Source organism: Larimichthys crocea, chromosome XV, assembly GCF_000972845.2.
Source record: "Larimichthys crocea isolate SSNF chromosome XV, L_crocea_2.0, whole genome shotgun sequence".
In the NCBI taxonomy this organism is placed as follows: domain Eukaryota; kingdom Metazoa; phylum Chordata; class Actinopteri; family Sciaenidae; genus Larimichthys; species Larimichthys crocea.
The window spans coordinates 11,831,550-11,848,038 of NC_040025.1; the positions used below are offsets into that span (position 1 = coordinate 11,831,550).

The 16,489-nt window shown below is 42.6% G+C and overlaps 3 protein-coding genes across 3 annotated transcripts; all 3 read right to left on the reverse strand.

Annotated features, from left to right (window-relative positions):
• Window positions 1–459: 459 nt before the first annotated feature.
• Window positions 460–2,964, reverse strand: LOC113747767 (P2Y purinoceptor 1-like). Its single transcript, XM_027288856.1, has one exon. The coding sequence runs from the start codon at window positions 1,533–1,535 to the stop codon at window positions 567–569; it is 969 nt and encodes a 322-aa protein (XP_027144657.1). The 5' UTR covers window positions 1,536–2,964; the 3' UTR covers window positions 460–566.
• A 1,837-nt stretch (window positions 2,965–4,801) lies between these two features.
• Window positions 4,802–7,135, reverse strand: LOC113747766 (P2Y purinoceptor 1-like). The gene has a single exon (XM_027288855.1). It carries the CDS (start codon window positions 5,898–5,900, stop codon window positions 4,932–4,934), a length of 969 nt encoding a protein of 322 aa, XP_027144656.1. The 5' UTR covers window positions 5,901–7,135; the 3' UTR covers window positions 4,802–4,931.
• Window positions 7,136–7,220: 85 nt separating this feature from the next.
• ccn5 (cellular communication network factor 5) lies at window positions 7,221–12,925 on the reverse strand. The gene is made up of 5 exons (XM_010737066.3): window positions 12,624–12,925; window positions 11,542–11,758; window positions 10,807–11,055; window positions 9,212–9,453; window positions 7,221–8,635 (listed from the first exon to the last, which is right to left on the reverse strand). The coding sequence occupies exons 1-5, from the start codon at window positions 12,684–12,686 to the stop codon at window positions 8,348–8,350; spliced, it is 1,059 nt and encodes a 352-aa protein (XP_010735368.2). The 5' UTR covers window positions 12,687–12,925; the 3' UTR covers window positions 7,221–8,347.
• Window positions 12,926–16,489: the final 3,564 nt, after the last annotated feature.

Genomic DNA, 16,489 nt, shown 5'->3' on the forward strand with positions numbered 1-16,489 from the left:
ATAACCTGATCTATGACAGTGTTTGGCACAGATACACACCAGCCAAAAGCATTTTTCACAAACAGACAATTCCTCATTTACTTTTAGTTCTTATGAAGTGCTTTGAGTTAGTCATGCAGCACATAAACTCCATCCTCCCACCTTCCCTGGACCCCTAACAATTTGCATATCCGGCCAACCGGTCCCCTCCACATAGCACTCACTCACCTGGACACTACAGACTCATATGTGAGGATGCTGTTCTTAGACTTTAGTTTAGCTTTTAACGCAATCATCCCCCAGCAGCTGATACAGAAACTGGACTGTCTAGGACTGAACACTTCGCTCTGCAACTGGTTGTTGGACTAGTGTATGTTACACCATCAATTTCCTGTTCACACTGAAGCAATCTCACCACAAAACACGATCCAACGCCCTCACAAAGTCAAATAAACAATGACGTTTTCAAATGTGCTTGAAATAACTTTATTTTTTAGTTATTTTGCATGTTAACAACAATATGACAGCCACATAGCTCAAACACAATAATCAATAATGCAATACAATTCTGCAATTTCATTCACATATCAGATAATCTGCACCACGGGAACATGACTACGTCGGTTGAACAGCTGCATGACAGCTTGCCAGGCTCGCTGGAGGAGCTGCATGAGCTGAGCACCAATGTTTTCATTTCCATGGAGGTAAACCAGAGGGTTGAGAGCGCTGTTCATACACACAAGGCCACTACTTATCTGACGAGCAAACTGGACTCCATTAAACCATCCGCGACAATTATTCTGTTTAGTCAGAACTCTTGACCAGAGTTTGAGATTTCTGGTTACAAAATAGGGGATGTAACAAACAGAGAAGAGAAGAATCGTGATGAACAACAACTTCAAACTTCTCTGTTTCAGTACCTTGTCAATGCGATTTGTCTTGCATATAACGACGATCATGTGTCCATAGCAGCCCAGCATGATGAGCAATGGGATACAAAATCCAGTGAGTGCCCATCCAAGGTTGTATTTCAGGTAACGCTCAACGTCATTGTCACGGGTGTGAAGGCATTCTTTGGTGTTGTTTTCCAAAGTTTTGGTGAAGAACATGTTCGGAAGACTTTGAACGCTCACCAAGAGCCAAACCATGACTGAGATAGCCACAGAATGGGTGACAGTTATTCTTCCCATCACCCTCATTGGATGAACGATGGCCAGGTATCTGTACACGCTTATACAGGTGAGGAACCCAATGCTGCCATATAAATTCAGGTTGAAGCAGAATCTTGTTATCTTGCACAACGCATCTCCAAAGATCCAATTACGGTCCATGGCATAGTACACGATCAAAAACGGGAGTGTGAGCAGGTGCAGAATGTCTGTAAGTCCAAGGTTGAGAACAAACACGTTCACGTTACCTAGTTTGTTCCAGTTCTGCAGCAAAGACTTCAATCCCCATCCATTAGCCAGCAGACCGATGATAAGGACTGAGCTGTAAACAGGAACCAGGAACCTTTTTATAAACTCACGGTTGACTGAACAATTTGAGTTATTCATCGTCTTCTGGACGGCAGTTAGTACGATTTCTTCTCTTGACGAAGGTGCTTGTCTTCTCTTCAGATAGAGACTGATTTACTCTCAGGGGAGACTTCCTATATTAAGTCCTTGCCACATTGCTTGTTTCCAGGAAGTTACATCGGTTTTTCTTGTTTGTTTGTTTTTAACTGAAAAGATAACATCAAAGTAATCTAAAGTGAGTCTATGATGAACTAATAAATATGGTTAGTGAGTTTATATATATGCGCTGACTGTGAAATGGTTTCCACCTAATGAGTATTTCATATTTTAGAGAACTTAAATTGAGAGCAAGAGCTTGATCTTTAACAGTTTACCACATCCTTTACTTTGCATGCCAGTCATGTGTCCATATTTCAAAGCGGTGATGAAGGGCTTGATTTGTAGTCAGTGAAGCGTCATAGATCAGCGATAACCTGATCTATGACAGTGTTTGGCACAGATACACACCAGCCAAAAGCATTTTTCACAAACAGACAATTCCTCATTTACTTTTAGTTCTTATGAAGTGCTTTGAGTTAATCATGCAGCACATAAACTCCATCCTCCCACCTTGCCTGGACCCCTACCAATTTGCATATCGGGCCAACCGGTCCCCTCCACATAGCTCTCACTCACCTGGACACTACAGACTCATATGTGAGGATGTTGTTCTTAGACTTTAGTTCAGCTTTTAACACAATCATCCCCCAGCAGCTGATACAGAAACTGGACTGTCTAGGACTAAACACTTCACTCTGAAACTGGTTGTTGGACTTCCTGTCCGGAAGACCACAGGCAGTCCGGGTCGGCAACAACGCATCCTGCACCATCATGCTGAACACAGGGGCCACCCAAGGATGCGTGCTAAGCCCCTATACTCTTCACCCTGCTGACCCATGACTTCACACCAACGCACAACACCAACCTCTTCGCCAAGTTTGCGGATGACACTACTGTGTTGGAGCTCATCAACGATAACGATGAGTGAAACTACAGGGACGACGTGCTGAGACAACAATCTTTCTCTTAATGTGGAGAAGACGAAGGAGATTGTTGTCGACTTCCAAAAGGGCCTCCACCACTGACCATCAACGGTGCTGCTGTGAAGAGAGTGAGCAGCACCAGGTTCTTGGATGTGCAGCGCCGCATCACTGACCAGCAAAGCTCAGCGGCGCGTCTACTTACTCCGGCACGCTGAAAAGATCAATCCCCATCATGCACACCCTCTACCGTGGAACCACGAGAGCATCCTGACCAGCTGCAACACTGTGTGGTACGGCGGCTGCACTGCATCCTGCAAGGAAGACCATGCAGCGCATAATGAGAGCAGCTGAGAAGATCATTGGTGGCCTCCTCCCCTCCCTCCAGGACACTTACAAAACACGCCTGGCCCGCAAAGCTCTCAGCATTTATCCCACCCACTGACTGCCTCTTCAGCTTCCTGCCTTCCTGGAGGAGAATGAGGAGCCTCCGGGCGAGAACCAGCAGACTGAGAGACAGCTTCATCCAGCAGGCCGTCAGGATGCTGAACTCCCTCCCAGCTTTCCCCCTCCTTCCTTCTCTGCCCTCTGCCCCCACAAGCTCTGGACACTCATTCTTCAACTTTTTCTACAATCTTTTTTTTCAGCACTGTAATCTCAGGCCATTTTATTGAGTTTAGTAACGGTATAACAGGACTGTAACCACATGGCATCAACTATTTTATGTTTGAGGTTGACATTCTTACAGTTTGGTCAAAACTACAATAAAAGAGTAAGAGGTGTTACTTTGGGTTTTCCGGTGGTCTTCAGGAGACTCAAATGATTCTACTTTTTGTTGACCATGTGATGTGAAATATCCCAGTTTTTAGAGGGGTGATTGTCTCAGGGTGACATGACTAAAATGTGTAACATATTATAATTTTACAATGAGAGACTGTAATTTTCAGGTTTCATCTGAATTGTTTTGACAGTTGTAATTATAATAACTCGGCCTTGACTTTTGCTCTGACAAACCTTTTTATATAAATTCATTTTAAATGGTGTGTTGTTTTCATTTCAGTCGTCTCTGAGTGTGATGGTACTCAAGATTGGTCTTAAGACAACTTTTTAAAGCTCTCATCTCAGGGTCAATCTCACTTTTACTCAGTGTTGTTTCAGTCATAAACAAAGAGGGATCTACATACTGATGTATGCAACACGCTAACTGAGACAACTGGTAACACGCCTCACCCAAAGAGATTTGGCAAATGTAAGGAAGCAGGCCACACACTCTTGACTTTGTCTCAACCACTCAAAGTTTTGGTCTTGTCTCAGCTCTGATACAGTCCGGTCTTGGTCTTGACTTGATCTCGGTTTAGGGCGTCTTCATTACAACACTGCAGATTTTCACACACTCAACTTTAAACGGTTTGTTTTGTCCTCGAGCCGAAAGCTCAACCTGGTCTTCGTCTATTCTTTGATTTAAAGGATGCTGGTGATAATACTATTGCACTCTTCAGCCTCAGCAGTACATTATTCTGTCCACCAGATGTCAGGATGTCTAAAAAAGTCATCTGGCCTGACTGTTATAGAGATGCAGTACATGCTCAAATGCAGAAAGACAACAACAACAAAAAAGCCATCACAAGTCATACTCGTCACTGATTTGGCTTCATTTTTCATACGAAACACCAAAAATGTCTTCTGTGGTTTGTTGTGTACACAGCTCATCAGCAAGAGGAAAAAACAGATACCGTACAAAGATTATTGATGAATGATGAAGGGAAAGATCAGAAAAAGCCACATTATGTACAAAATGATGTTATAAATCTGAGATAATACTGTGGGTGGGCATCAGTGGCACAGCACTGGAATGGTTCACTGCTCCTCCCTGTCCCACAGGGCTCTGTGCTTGGCCCTCTTTTATTTTCTCTCTTTCTACTCCCAATTGGTTCCATTCTCAGAAAACATTTTACTGCTATGCAGATGATATTTAGATCTATGATTCCTACTCTCTTAACCCACTGATAAACTGCTTACATAACCTTAAAGCGTGGATGTCTGCATTTGCCGTTGCAGCTTCAAAACTTTGGAATGGATTGCTGCTGCACATTAGACAGGCCTCCTCTGTTCACATTTTTGAAACTCTTCTTAAAACCCACCTCTTTTCTTTGGCTTTTAACACCATGTTGATTGTATGTGTATACATGCATATTTTTATATTGTTACACCATCAATTTCCTGTTCACACTGAAGCAATCTCACCACAAAACACGATCCAACGCCGTCACAAAGTCAAATAAACAATGACGTTTTCAAATGTGCTTGAAATAACTTTATTTTTTAGTTATTTTGCATGTTAACAACAATATGACAGGCACATAGCTCAAACACAATAATCGATGATGCAATACAATTCTGCAATTTCATTCACATATCAGATAATCTGCACCACGGGAACATGACTACGTCGGTTGAACAGCTGCATGACAGCTTGCCAGGCTCGCTGGAGGAGCTGCATGAGCTGAGCACCAATGTTTTCATTTCCATGGAGGTAAACCAGAGGGTTGAGAGCGCTGTTCAGACACACAAGGCCACGACTTATCTGACGAGCGATGTAGACTCCATTAAACCATCCATAGTTTATATTATTCATAGACAGAACTCTTGACAAGAGGTTGAGGTTCTTGAATACGTGATGTGGGATGTAACAAACAGAGAAGAGAAGAATCGTGATGAACAACAACTTCAAACTTCTCTGTTTCAGCACCTTGTCAATGCTATTTGACTTGCAGATAATGACGATCACGTGTCCATAGCAGCCCAGTGTGATGAGGAATGGGATACAAAATCCAGTGAGTGTCCATCCAAGGCTGTATTTCAGGTAACGCTCAAGATGGTTTTTATCAGTGGTGTCAAGGCATTCTTTGGTGTTTTCCAATGTTTTGGTGAAGAACATGTCCGGAAGACTTTGAACGCCCACCAAGAGCCAAACCATGACTGAGATAGCCACAGAATGGGTGACAGTTATTCTTCCCATCACCCTCATTGGATGAACGATGGCCAGGTATCTGTACACGCTTATACAGGTGAGGAACCCAATGCTGCCATATAAATTCAGGCTGAAGCAGAATCTTGTTATCTTGCACAACGCATCTCCAAAGATCCATCTACGGTCCATGGCATAGTACACGATCAAAAACGGGAGTGTGAGCAGGTGCAGAATGTCTGTAAGTCCAAGGTTGAGAACAAACACGTTCACGTTACCTAGTTTGTTCCAGTTCTGCAGCAAAGACTTCAATCCCCATCCATTAGCCAGCAGACCAATGATGAAGACTGAGCTGTAAACGGGAACCAGGAACCTCGTTGTAAACTCACGGTTGACTGAACTATTTGAGTTATTCATCGTCTTCTGGACGGCAGTTAGTACGATTTCTTCTCTTGACGAAGGTGCTTGTCTTCTCTTCAGATAGAGACTGATTTACTCTCAGGGGAAACTTCCTGTTTTAAGCCCCTGCCACTTTGCTTGTTTCCAGGAAGTTACATCGGTTGACAGATTTATCTTGTTCGGGTTTTTTTTTTTTACTGAAAAGATAACATCAAAGTAATCTAAAGTGAGTCTATGATGAACCCAAGAATATGGCTTAGGATACACTGACAGGTTTATATATATATGCATTTCCTCACATGTTCTTTCTCTTTCTGACACCCCTGAGAATACCTGATGAGAAATAGAAACTGATTTTGGACCGGTTTGCTCTCGTGAGTATTTCATATTTTAGAGATCTTAAATTAAGAGCTTGATCTTTAACAGTTTCCGACATCCTCTACTTTGCACGCCAGTCATGGCACAGATACACACCAGCCAAAAGCATTTTTCACAAACAGACAATTCCTCATTCCCTTCATTTCTTATATTGAATCTAAAAATATGTGTGTTATATCTGTATCATGTTCTTCACAGACCTTTTGAGCTATTTAAAGTCTCGACTCACAGATGATTAATCTCCTGAATTTTCATTCAGAGTCACACTACTGAGTCACTTTTCATGCAGGACGTCTTTGTTGTCCAACAGGTCCAGTGTATTATTTCATCTGGTCAAAATGTTAATGTATGCCAAACCTTTTTATATAAATTCATTTTAAATGGTGTGTTGGTTTAATTTTAAGCAGCTCTGAGTCAGTGTTATAGTTTAGTACTAGTATAGTAGTATATATATATCTTAAGACTGGTCTTAAGACAACTTTTTATAGGTCTTGGGTCTCATCAACCTCACTATTACTCTGATCTACATACTGCTGTATGCAACACGCCTCACCCAAACATCTAACAAATCTTGGCTACATAAGCAGGCGACACACTCTTGACTTTGTCTCAACCACTCAAAGTTTTGGTCTTGTCTCAACCCTAATACAGTCCGGTCTTGGTCTTGACTTGATCTCGGTGTAGTGCGTCTCCATTACAACACTGCTGCAGATTTTCACGCACTCAACTTTAAACGGTTTGTTTTGTCCTTGAGCCGAAAGCTCAACCTGGTCTTCGTCTATTCTTTGATTTAAAGGATGCTGGTGATAATACTATTGCACTCTTCAGCCTCAGCAGTACATTATTCTGTCCACCAGATGTCAGGATGTCTAAAAAAGTCATCTGGCCTGACTGTTATAGAGATGCAGTACATGCTCAAATGCAGAAAGACAACAACAACAAAAAAGCCATCACAAGTCATACTCGTCACTGATTTGGCTTCATTTTTCATACGAAACACCAAAAATGTCTTCTGTGGTTTGTTGTGTACACAGCTCATCAGCAAGAGGAAAAAACAGATACCGTACAAAGATTATTGATGAATGATGAAGGGAAAGATCAGAAAAAGCCACATTATGTACAAAATGATGTTATAAATCTGAGATAATACGAAAAAATACAAATCAAAAAAACACTTCAGAGTACAAATGCATGATGTGTAAAATATGGAAACATTCACTATACATAAGAAACATCTGTCCAGAATTATTTACAGCAAAAACAGAAGAAATAAGTGCAACGTCATCTGACTACAAACACACAAACGAAACTGTACAAGATAAAAGTTGCATTGCTCTGCATCTGTCAACTCAAAGGTTGGTGTCATTCCGTGGCTAAAATCAAACAAAGACACTAAAATCTGCTCTTACTGGTTAGCAGTGTAAACACTGTACGTCTTTAAAACTCTTTATGACCAAATCAACATCATGGCCAACTGTCTTCAATTCATAGTTTAGTTCATAGATGTTTGAATTAGATGTATTTCTTTATCTTGGCCCGATATGGTGATGCAGAATTACCAAAAAAAAATGTTTAACCCAGTGTAAAATCTTATTATTCTAACCTATCCCAGCCTTTGAGATCCATATGACTAGTTCATACTTCTCCAACTAAGGAACATTACAAGAATCAGATCCCAGAAAAGTGGAAAAATTCAGTCAAACTCTGAAGAGAAAAAGACAAATCAGTGCACGATTATCTGAAAACCCAACTTTTACTTTGCCTCTTTCCCCGTTCTTCTTCCTTCCTTTGTAACTTCAGAGTTAAAAAGTGCTAAATACTGTAAATTAAATGCTTGCTCTCTCTCTTGATTTACCAAATACGTTTGATTCTTGGACAAAAATCCCAAGGTGGAGCAGTATAAAGTTGTGAATAAGTGCATCTTGAGATTGTACATGTGTGGACATCCAACTAAATCACAGTTTTTTATCTACAGTTATCAAAAAGGTCCATTGATTAGAGGATGCCGATGTGGATCCACATGAGATTTCAGAATCAGTCAGCGAGTCAGTTCCTGTTCTGAATGAATCAGTGCTCATGCAGGCCGATCAGGGCCTGAAGCCCCACAGAGCAGGGTTACTGTAAGGTGAGTAGGGGCAGTTGTTATGACAAACGCACGAGTGGATCATCATCACCGCTCGCTGTAGCAGTCTGCCGGTGGGGCAGTGGAAGGTCACCTCGGCGGTGGTGGTGTGAAAAGGCGTGCAGCAGCGGGAGTCGGTGCACTGGCCGCAGTACCGGAGATTGTAGGCGTGGGTGCTGTAGCAGCCCTGGTGAACGAGCCGGATGGGACCCGGTGACGTGTAGCTGGCCTTGCAGTGACCCTGCTGTCCCCACTGCAGACACGTACAGACAACACAAAGGCAAGTCAGGAGAGAAAGATACAGCAAGCGATGCATGCATAGATGTGTAGGTCAAAGCTCGACTGAATCCAGGTTGGATATAATGTCATAATATCATTACTGAGAGTACAGATTTAGTTAATTAACGACAGCAGAGCTGCAGAAATTCAAAAAAAATACAGAAATACTAAAGCCAAGCATGAAAAAAAACAAATTTAAATTGTGCATTGTTTACATCCTTTCTGAGCAAACTGTTCAGAATGTGACAGCAGGAATGTGCATCATGTTTTCTGTATGCTAAAGCCTGTTTTCGCTCAAGGCCAACTCATCAACGCGACTTAGCACTCCTAGTGGTCAAAAACTGAACAGCGTACCTTTATTTCTTCAGTTTGGGTTTCACAGTTCACCCTAACGACCCCTTGTTGTCGCCATGCAGACAGTTGATCAGGTTTTTATACATTTAGGTATTTAAATCTCAAAATTTTGGATGATTAAAGCCTTCAAAAGGATGATGACCGGTGGAATACATAAGGAGTAAAAACCAGTCAGTGTGATGTGTTGACAGCTCACCATGGGTTTCCTTGGAGCGGGCTGAACTGCACTGCAAGGCCGCACTTTACAAAGTCGAGATTCCATTTGCAGCTTGCATGCCGGGTTCTGGTTAGAAACCCGCGTGGAGATCCCGGCGCCGCAACTCTGCGAACAGGCGCTCCACTTGGTGCTCTGCTCTATACAGGTGGAGGCAGGTGCGACTAGTTTGTTGAGAGGGTGATCCATCGGGAGAGCTGGCCACATCCTGGCGGGTCTCATGGCTACAGGAACCAAATAAAACAACGATGATTAGAGCGAGAAGCAAAATCAGATCCACGGTTTACGTCGCAGCATCCAAGTTTCAGCCTCAGGGTTTGAGAATGTCTAAACTAGAAGCTGATTGAAGTCATTCCACTCAGTGACTCACGTCTGTCTGATCTGATAGCTCATAAAAAACCTCCAATTTAACTCTAATCCATCAGTAAAATAATAAAAGTTTGCTCCTCTCAACACTAACTTGTTAGAAGTTATAATAATCAGCTGATTCTCAGGAATGACATGCAGGTTTTGTCTTCGGGAACAAAATGTTCCATCTCTGTTCTCATCTCGTTGTTTGACTCTGACAGTGTTTGGAATTCCAGATGTTTTTCGTGTGGCTTCATTTCCTGAACACCCACTCTCACTTACGAACACACACACACACACACACACACACACACACACACACACACTTTCCTTTTAATTAAGTCATATTCTCTACATGCCTTCGTGCGTTTAATTGTTGCACAACTCTTGTTATGAAACTTGGTAACTGGGGAGAGAAAAAAAAAATGTTTTGACTCGACCAGAGAAATGTGGGTTAAATTTGGACTTTGTGAGTTTTCCTTTGGCCGGGCACACCCCAGTTTAATGCACAAATGCTCCAGTAAAAACTTCCAGACATGACCGCCAATGACAAACCTTATATGAATGAAGGAAGGGTCATGCTGCCATATGGACTAATCATCAATGTAGCTGTGAAATCCAGTCATACTATATGTGGAGATGCATCTGGCACCAACAGCCTGACACTGGAAAATATGCGTCACCATGCAGCTCTGATGTCAGGATACAGTTTAGAAGGAAAGAGTTTGAATTTTGGGGAAATATCCTCATTTGTTTTCCTGCAGAGAGTTTAAAAATCAGTCTGTTCATTATCCAGGTTAGCTTAGCATTAAGCCTGAAAACAAACAGCCAGTCAATGGTAAAAACACAAATCAACTGACGATCATCTGATAAAGATATTTACGGATCCCTTATGAGTGTCAGCAGTGAAACACAGTAAAATATGGAGCTACGACCTGCAGCAGATTAGATTAGTTTAGCATAAAGACGCCACCTAGTGGTGAAGTTGCAGATTGCAACCGAGTGAATACTCTCCCACGTCTTCCAAGCATGTAAGAAAAACTCAAAAGGAAAAAAGCAAAAGGGCCAAATTTAGATCAGTGTTTGGTTTGTCTGTCACTGTAGATATAAAGGTCTCATTTAAAAACCAAAAACATGATAATGAACATTGTATTCCATTCCTGCCAATCAATGCTCCTAAATCTTACACACTGGACCTTTAAGGGCTCATTTAACCCCGTAGAGTTTACCTGTGATGGCATCCTGAATGACCGTGTTCTCCAGGTTTTCACACACCCATTCCTTGCAGCATTTCCCCGGCAGCCGGATGAGTTGCGGTCTGGGACAGTCCGGAGTGGGAAGTCGACCGAGCAGAGGGCAAGCCGGCACACAGGTCACCCCTCCGCCTCTGCAGTGGCAGTAAGTGTCGCAGGAGGGCTGGAACGATTGGCCCTCGTGATAAGTGATGCCGTTGACTTCGCAGCCCAGATCCTCCTGACCTGTAGGGAGGAACACGCAGCACAGACAGCCGTCTTAACTTTCTCAGCCACGCCAGCGTCTTGTATTGATGTGGGGAACTTAATCAGGAAGTGAAGGGATTAGATTAGGCGGAGAGAGTCGATGCAAGGGGACACGGTAGAAGAAAGTTAGGGAGAGCGGTGAGGACACAGGAGCTGCTGTCCTGGCCAATGGTTATGTAGTTTTATGGAAACTAGGCCTCTATACTGAGAAACTGAGGAGTGTGTTTTTCAATCCACGAGTGTTGTCTCTGCAATCTGTCATGCTCAAAGGGCAGTCATTAGAGGAAATGTGTCAACAGCAGTCCTAGAAATAGAGGTTGAGACGTTTTGGAGTTCTGGTAGAGCACCGCCGCCCAGCACGCCGTCCTGCTCTGCTGGGCAGACTCTAAACATTAACTGTGTGTTTGTCCCACTCGTCCTCCACCCTGTCTCACCCACACAGACAAAAAAAAAAGATACACTCACTGACACACTCTCCGGGGGCTCCGGGGAAGCTTGCGCTGTAGTCGCACTCTAGTCCTCTCTGGCTGTCGCAGGGAAGCATCTTAGTGCAGGGATCACCTCGCTGGCGGGCGCACACCTGGCAGCACCGGCAGCCGTCCAAGACCAGAGGGACTCCTGAGGGGCATTGAGGAGGAGGACCGGGGCAAAGGCAGGGCCTGTCACACAGCTGGCACAACACCTGCAGGGGCAACACATGAGAACCAGGTTAGAGGATAACACAGCGAAGATTATCAGTGTTATTCTTCACCACTAACACAAATATGGGAATCGTGAGAACATATTTTTAGCATTCTCAGAAACTGCATGCAGGTATCCGACGCTGTCGTGCCAAAGCAACTGCTTTCAATTACATGTATCTGGTGGATATCCACCCGACTGCCAAACATGACAGTGCTACTTATTTCACACACGATTTCTTCACTGTTAATCAACTTTGAACCAGAGAAGATATGAATGCAGACAAACTTTAGTGTATTTGCTTATTCTTTGGTCAATTAGTCACCTAATTGCTGAAAATCTGAACAATTTCTTACAAAATTGATTAATTTTTTTAAGCACAAACATCTAAAATGTGAAGATTTGTTGTTTTTCTTTGTCTTATTTCACCATAAACTGAATATTTTGGGGCCGAATTGAGCAAATGTATCATATCAGCTTGGTCATTAAAGTAAATTATGACATATGACCAATAACTAACTAAGCAGTTAATCAAGAAAATAACAGATATTAAAAAATTACAGTTAAAAAGTTCAAATAGTCTTACTATATTTGCATATTCTTCATAATTACATCACAAAACTGTACGTGAGCTTATTTCTGTCCATACAGGATGTATATAATAATTTTAAAATCAGGGTAGACAAGATGTAAAATAATTAATGAATAGACAGTCACACTGAAAACCCATTTAGCAATCTACTGATAAGCAAGCCAAATAAATAAATAAATAAACCCACGTCATTGTTTAAACTTCCACGCCTTCTCACACACACACACACACACACACACCTCATTCACAATAAGTAAGCAGGAACAGGCCTCACCTGTGTGGCCACACACAGCAGTACAGCCAGCGCTATCACACAGTCACACAGCAGTCGGTCCATGAGGGCTGGTGTTGCTGATGGAGCTCAGTCTGTCTCACTATAAAACCTGTGTGACGGTGTGGTGTGGTGCGACCAGTGCAGCTGTGTGCTAACTGCTCATTCTTCCGCCTGCTGACATTTATAAAGTCTGGACTCTGATGTCACAGGCTGACTACCGTGTAAACAGTCGCTGGACCAGCATCAGAAATGTTTCACATTCCTCCTCCCTGCTGCCCATTTCCACTTCCAGACACACACACACCTCCACCCCCGAAGTCTTTCCCCTCTTCTTTTTTTTTTTCCTCTCCTCCCTCTCTTTCCAGTCTTGTGGCGTTTCTAAGTTTACACAGCTTAACACGAGCTGAGGGGAGAAAAATACATTAGCCCAGTTGTCTACAAGTCAAACAACCTCCAGGGCTTTTGTGGTGACGAGTCCGTTTTAAGTCGGCGAGATTTTTATCTCGCTGATGTTTTTCCAGGCTGCTGTTTCACTTGCATGGTCAGTTACATATAGCAGCTGATCTTTTGAAAAGGACAGATATAGAGCAGATATTCCCACAGTTTAATTTTCCCCCTCCCCGAAACTTAAAATACATCTGAGACAGTGATGTGTAACTTCAGCCAGACTTTAAAGAGATTAAATCCTTCTCTTCCCTCTGGTTTCCATGGTGTAAAAGGCAGCACGTCTGAGGTCGGCATGAACTTGAATCATCGCGATCTCTTCTATTGTGAGAGAAGTTTATTTGCCCCTGAGGAGAATTCAAACAGGAGCCTGGAGGCAAACAGTGTCAAAGGACGCCTCAGAGGCCACAAGGACACGTCGCGTAATATTCAGAGCTGAGCTGCTTCATTAGTAAATAGTTACTGCAGACACAGCAGTGCTAACAATGGGACTGATTCAGTTCTGGATACACAGTGGAAGTTATAAACAGCCATGTTCGTTAACCCGCCCAGCATGGGTGTTGTGTCTGCGGCTATCCCAGACTGAGAGTCTACAGCCAGGCTAGCAGATCTGCGAGGCTGTCCTTGAGCTAAATGAATGCCAATGTTTAGTTTTACAAAAATTTTGTCATCAACCAAAGAAGTTTGACCCAATGATAGCGCGTAAAGAAATGTCAAAGGATCCCTGGACTCACAAGTCACTCTCTAAAAGCGTTCCTCAGTTGAGACTTGAGACTTTCCCCTCGCTTCCGTTGCTAAAACTGGGTAGAAACAATTAAAATCTGCATTGCAGAAGCAATCCAAGGTCTTTGGGGGGGCGTTGGTAGGGTGGTGACATGGCATAGACGTGCGGAAGTCTTGAGCTATATCTTCGGACTGAACTAAGATGAGTTCTTGAAGTGAGAGGTCCTCGCCGCTGTTCAAGCAACCACTTGGCATGAAACCCCCAGATTGGTTGGTGCTGAGATCTCAGATTGTCCACAGGTAGGCGGCTCAGTAGGTTAGTCTGTAGGGACTTGGACCATGTTGGGAACCGGAGGCCTGTTCAAGTCAAGAATGGACAGCAGTATGGTGCATGGACTGGTAGTTGGAGAAGCACCAGTTCACCTTTCTGGACACTACCAAGTTAAGTGTTCTTGAACAAGGTACCCCTACCTGCTCCCAGGGCACCAGAGATGAAGAACGGGCTACATGGCTGCCCGTTCTTCATCTCATTACCATCTCGCCACATTTGCAGCCCTTTGTGTGTGTGTGTATATAAAAACCGGCAAAAGAATTTTCCCTCTGAAGGATCATTTAAGTTATCTTCACTGGTTAAAATCATCCTGAGAGCGGAGAATGTGAACGTGTACCTATGTCATGGCAACACATCAAGTACAGATTGAGACATTTCACTCAAAACCACAAATGTCAACCTCATGGTAACGCTCGAGGAAAAGTCACCAAAGTCACCATCTGGGAAGCATCAATGTCTGTACCAACTGTACCAACAATCCATCAAACAAGTCTTGAGATATTTCACTGGACAAGTGAAATTTATCACCTGCTGGCACTAGATAAGGGAAATTGGAGGATTACTCAAGTCAGCAGGAATATTCCTTGTTTCTCCTCAGTGGACATCTGTAACAAATTTCATGGTAGTTCATCAAATAGTCATCAAAACATTTAGCTAAAACCCAAAAATGTCAACCTCATGGTAGCGCTGGAGAAATCTTTGTACTGATTTACAGAGTATATGAAGTGGAAATTCTGACCCGTTGGTGTTAGACAAAAAGTCAGAGGATCATAAAGTCATTAAGATTTATTCTGTAGGGATCATGAATGTACGTATTACATTTCATGGCAATCCATTCAATAGTTGATGATATATTTCAGGCTGAATCAAAGTGGTGGACCAGCCAACCCACTGACATTGGTAACCCCAGAGCGGCTGGTGTGGCCTAAATACATAAAAATAGAAATAAACATGTATTTCTATAGCACAGTTATGTACACACAGCATGTTACAAGCTACATCATGCCTAAATCTAAACATTTCAACCAAAAGTAAGCCATTCATGGTAAAAGTAAGACTACATTCCTGAATTTCAACATCAGACATTTGTCACACAGCTGGGTGGGCAGTACAGACATCCAGTGATGAGTTATAAATAGAAAGGAGACAGACAGAAAAGATAGAAGAGGAAAGAATGTTTGTCTGGGCAGGTGGGCTCCAGGTGGCCAGCCAGTATAGATGTACTGTAAGGCCTCAAATTCAGCTTTCTCTGAAAAACGATGCTTTCCTGGCCACCGCTCCACATGTTTTCCACGCTCTCCAAGAATGACAGAGGCTGGAAGGATCGCACTGTAATGGACAATAGCTCTACTATAACATACTCTACGCTGGTAGAAGATCTAAAGCTCATCAAAATCTTGTGTGAAAAGCCTTTTTGTGCACAATTCTGAATGCACCTAAGTAGGACACTGTTTAAAATCTACTGTAGCTTCATTATGCTTGATCTATCAACATCTACTGTGTAAACGGAAATCGTACAGCGTCGGCCAATTCAAACCAAGAGAGGCAGAGGAAGCTTGACAGTTTTCCAGAGCTCAGAGATGTTGGAGAGCTCCCAGACAGTGAAGTATCACTCTCACAGACACTGGACACCTCTGAAGAAACCCTCCAAAAAAAAAAAAATCCAGTACAATGACCCTCATTCAGTTTTGGGTGAATATTGTTTTGGTATGTAGGAAAACCCCGCCGGATTCCTTGTTGATTCAAGAATGCTAAAACTGCATGGCAAAGTAACGAAAATATTATTTGTCCTGTAAATGTTAGAAAAGAATGCAGTGATCTAAGTGCAGAGGGAAAGGAAAAATCACTCTACCAAAATCTGTCACTGTGGAGCAAAAATGTCTAACACATGTTGAGAAAAGGTCCAAAAATACCTCACGTACATTCAGACGGTTGTAATGATAATTTAAATGTGCTTTAATCACATTTATAGATGCGAAAACTTGTAGTTCAGTGTTGTCAATATCTAATTTGTAATGGTAGTTTCACAGTTAAAATCAGACAGTAACATGCTGACTGAATATCTAGTGATTGGATTTCTGTCTGTCTAGACACTGTCTGGTCCAGACTGAAATATCTAGTATAGTATTTAATGAATTTCCATGAAATCTTCAAGAATTTTTGGTTCCCTGAGGATGTATCATACTATACAGTACGTTGGTGATCCCCTGAGTATGTCTGGCGCCATCAACAGGTTCACATTTGTGGGTTTGTGTTTCAAGTATTGGACGGGGTTACGTTTCCCTTTATAAGCAGAAACAATAACGCTGACAACCAACAAAGAAAGAACTCAGAGAAGACAAGAGGCAGTCAAAAAAGAGGTTTATTT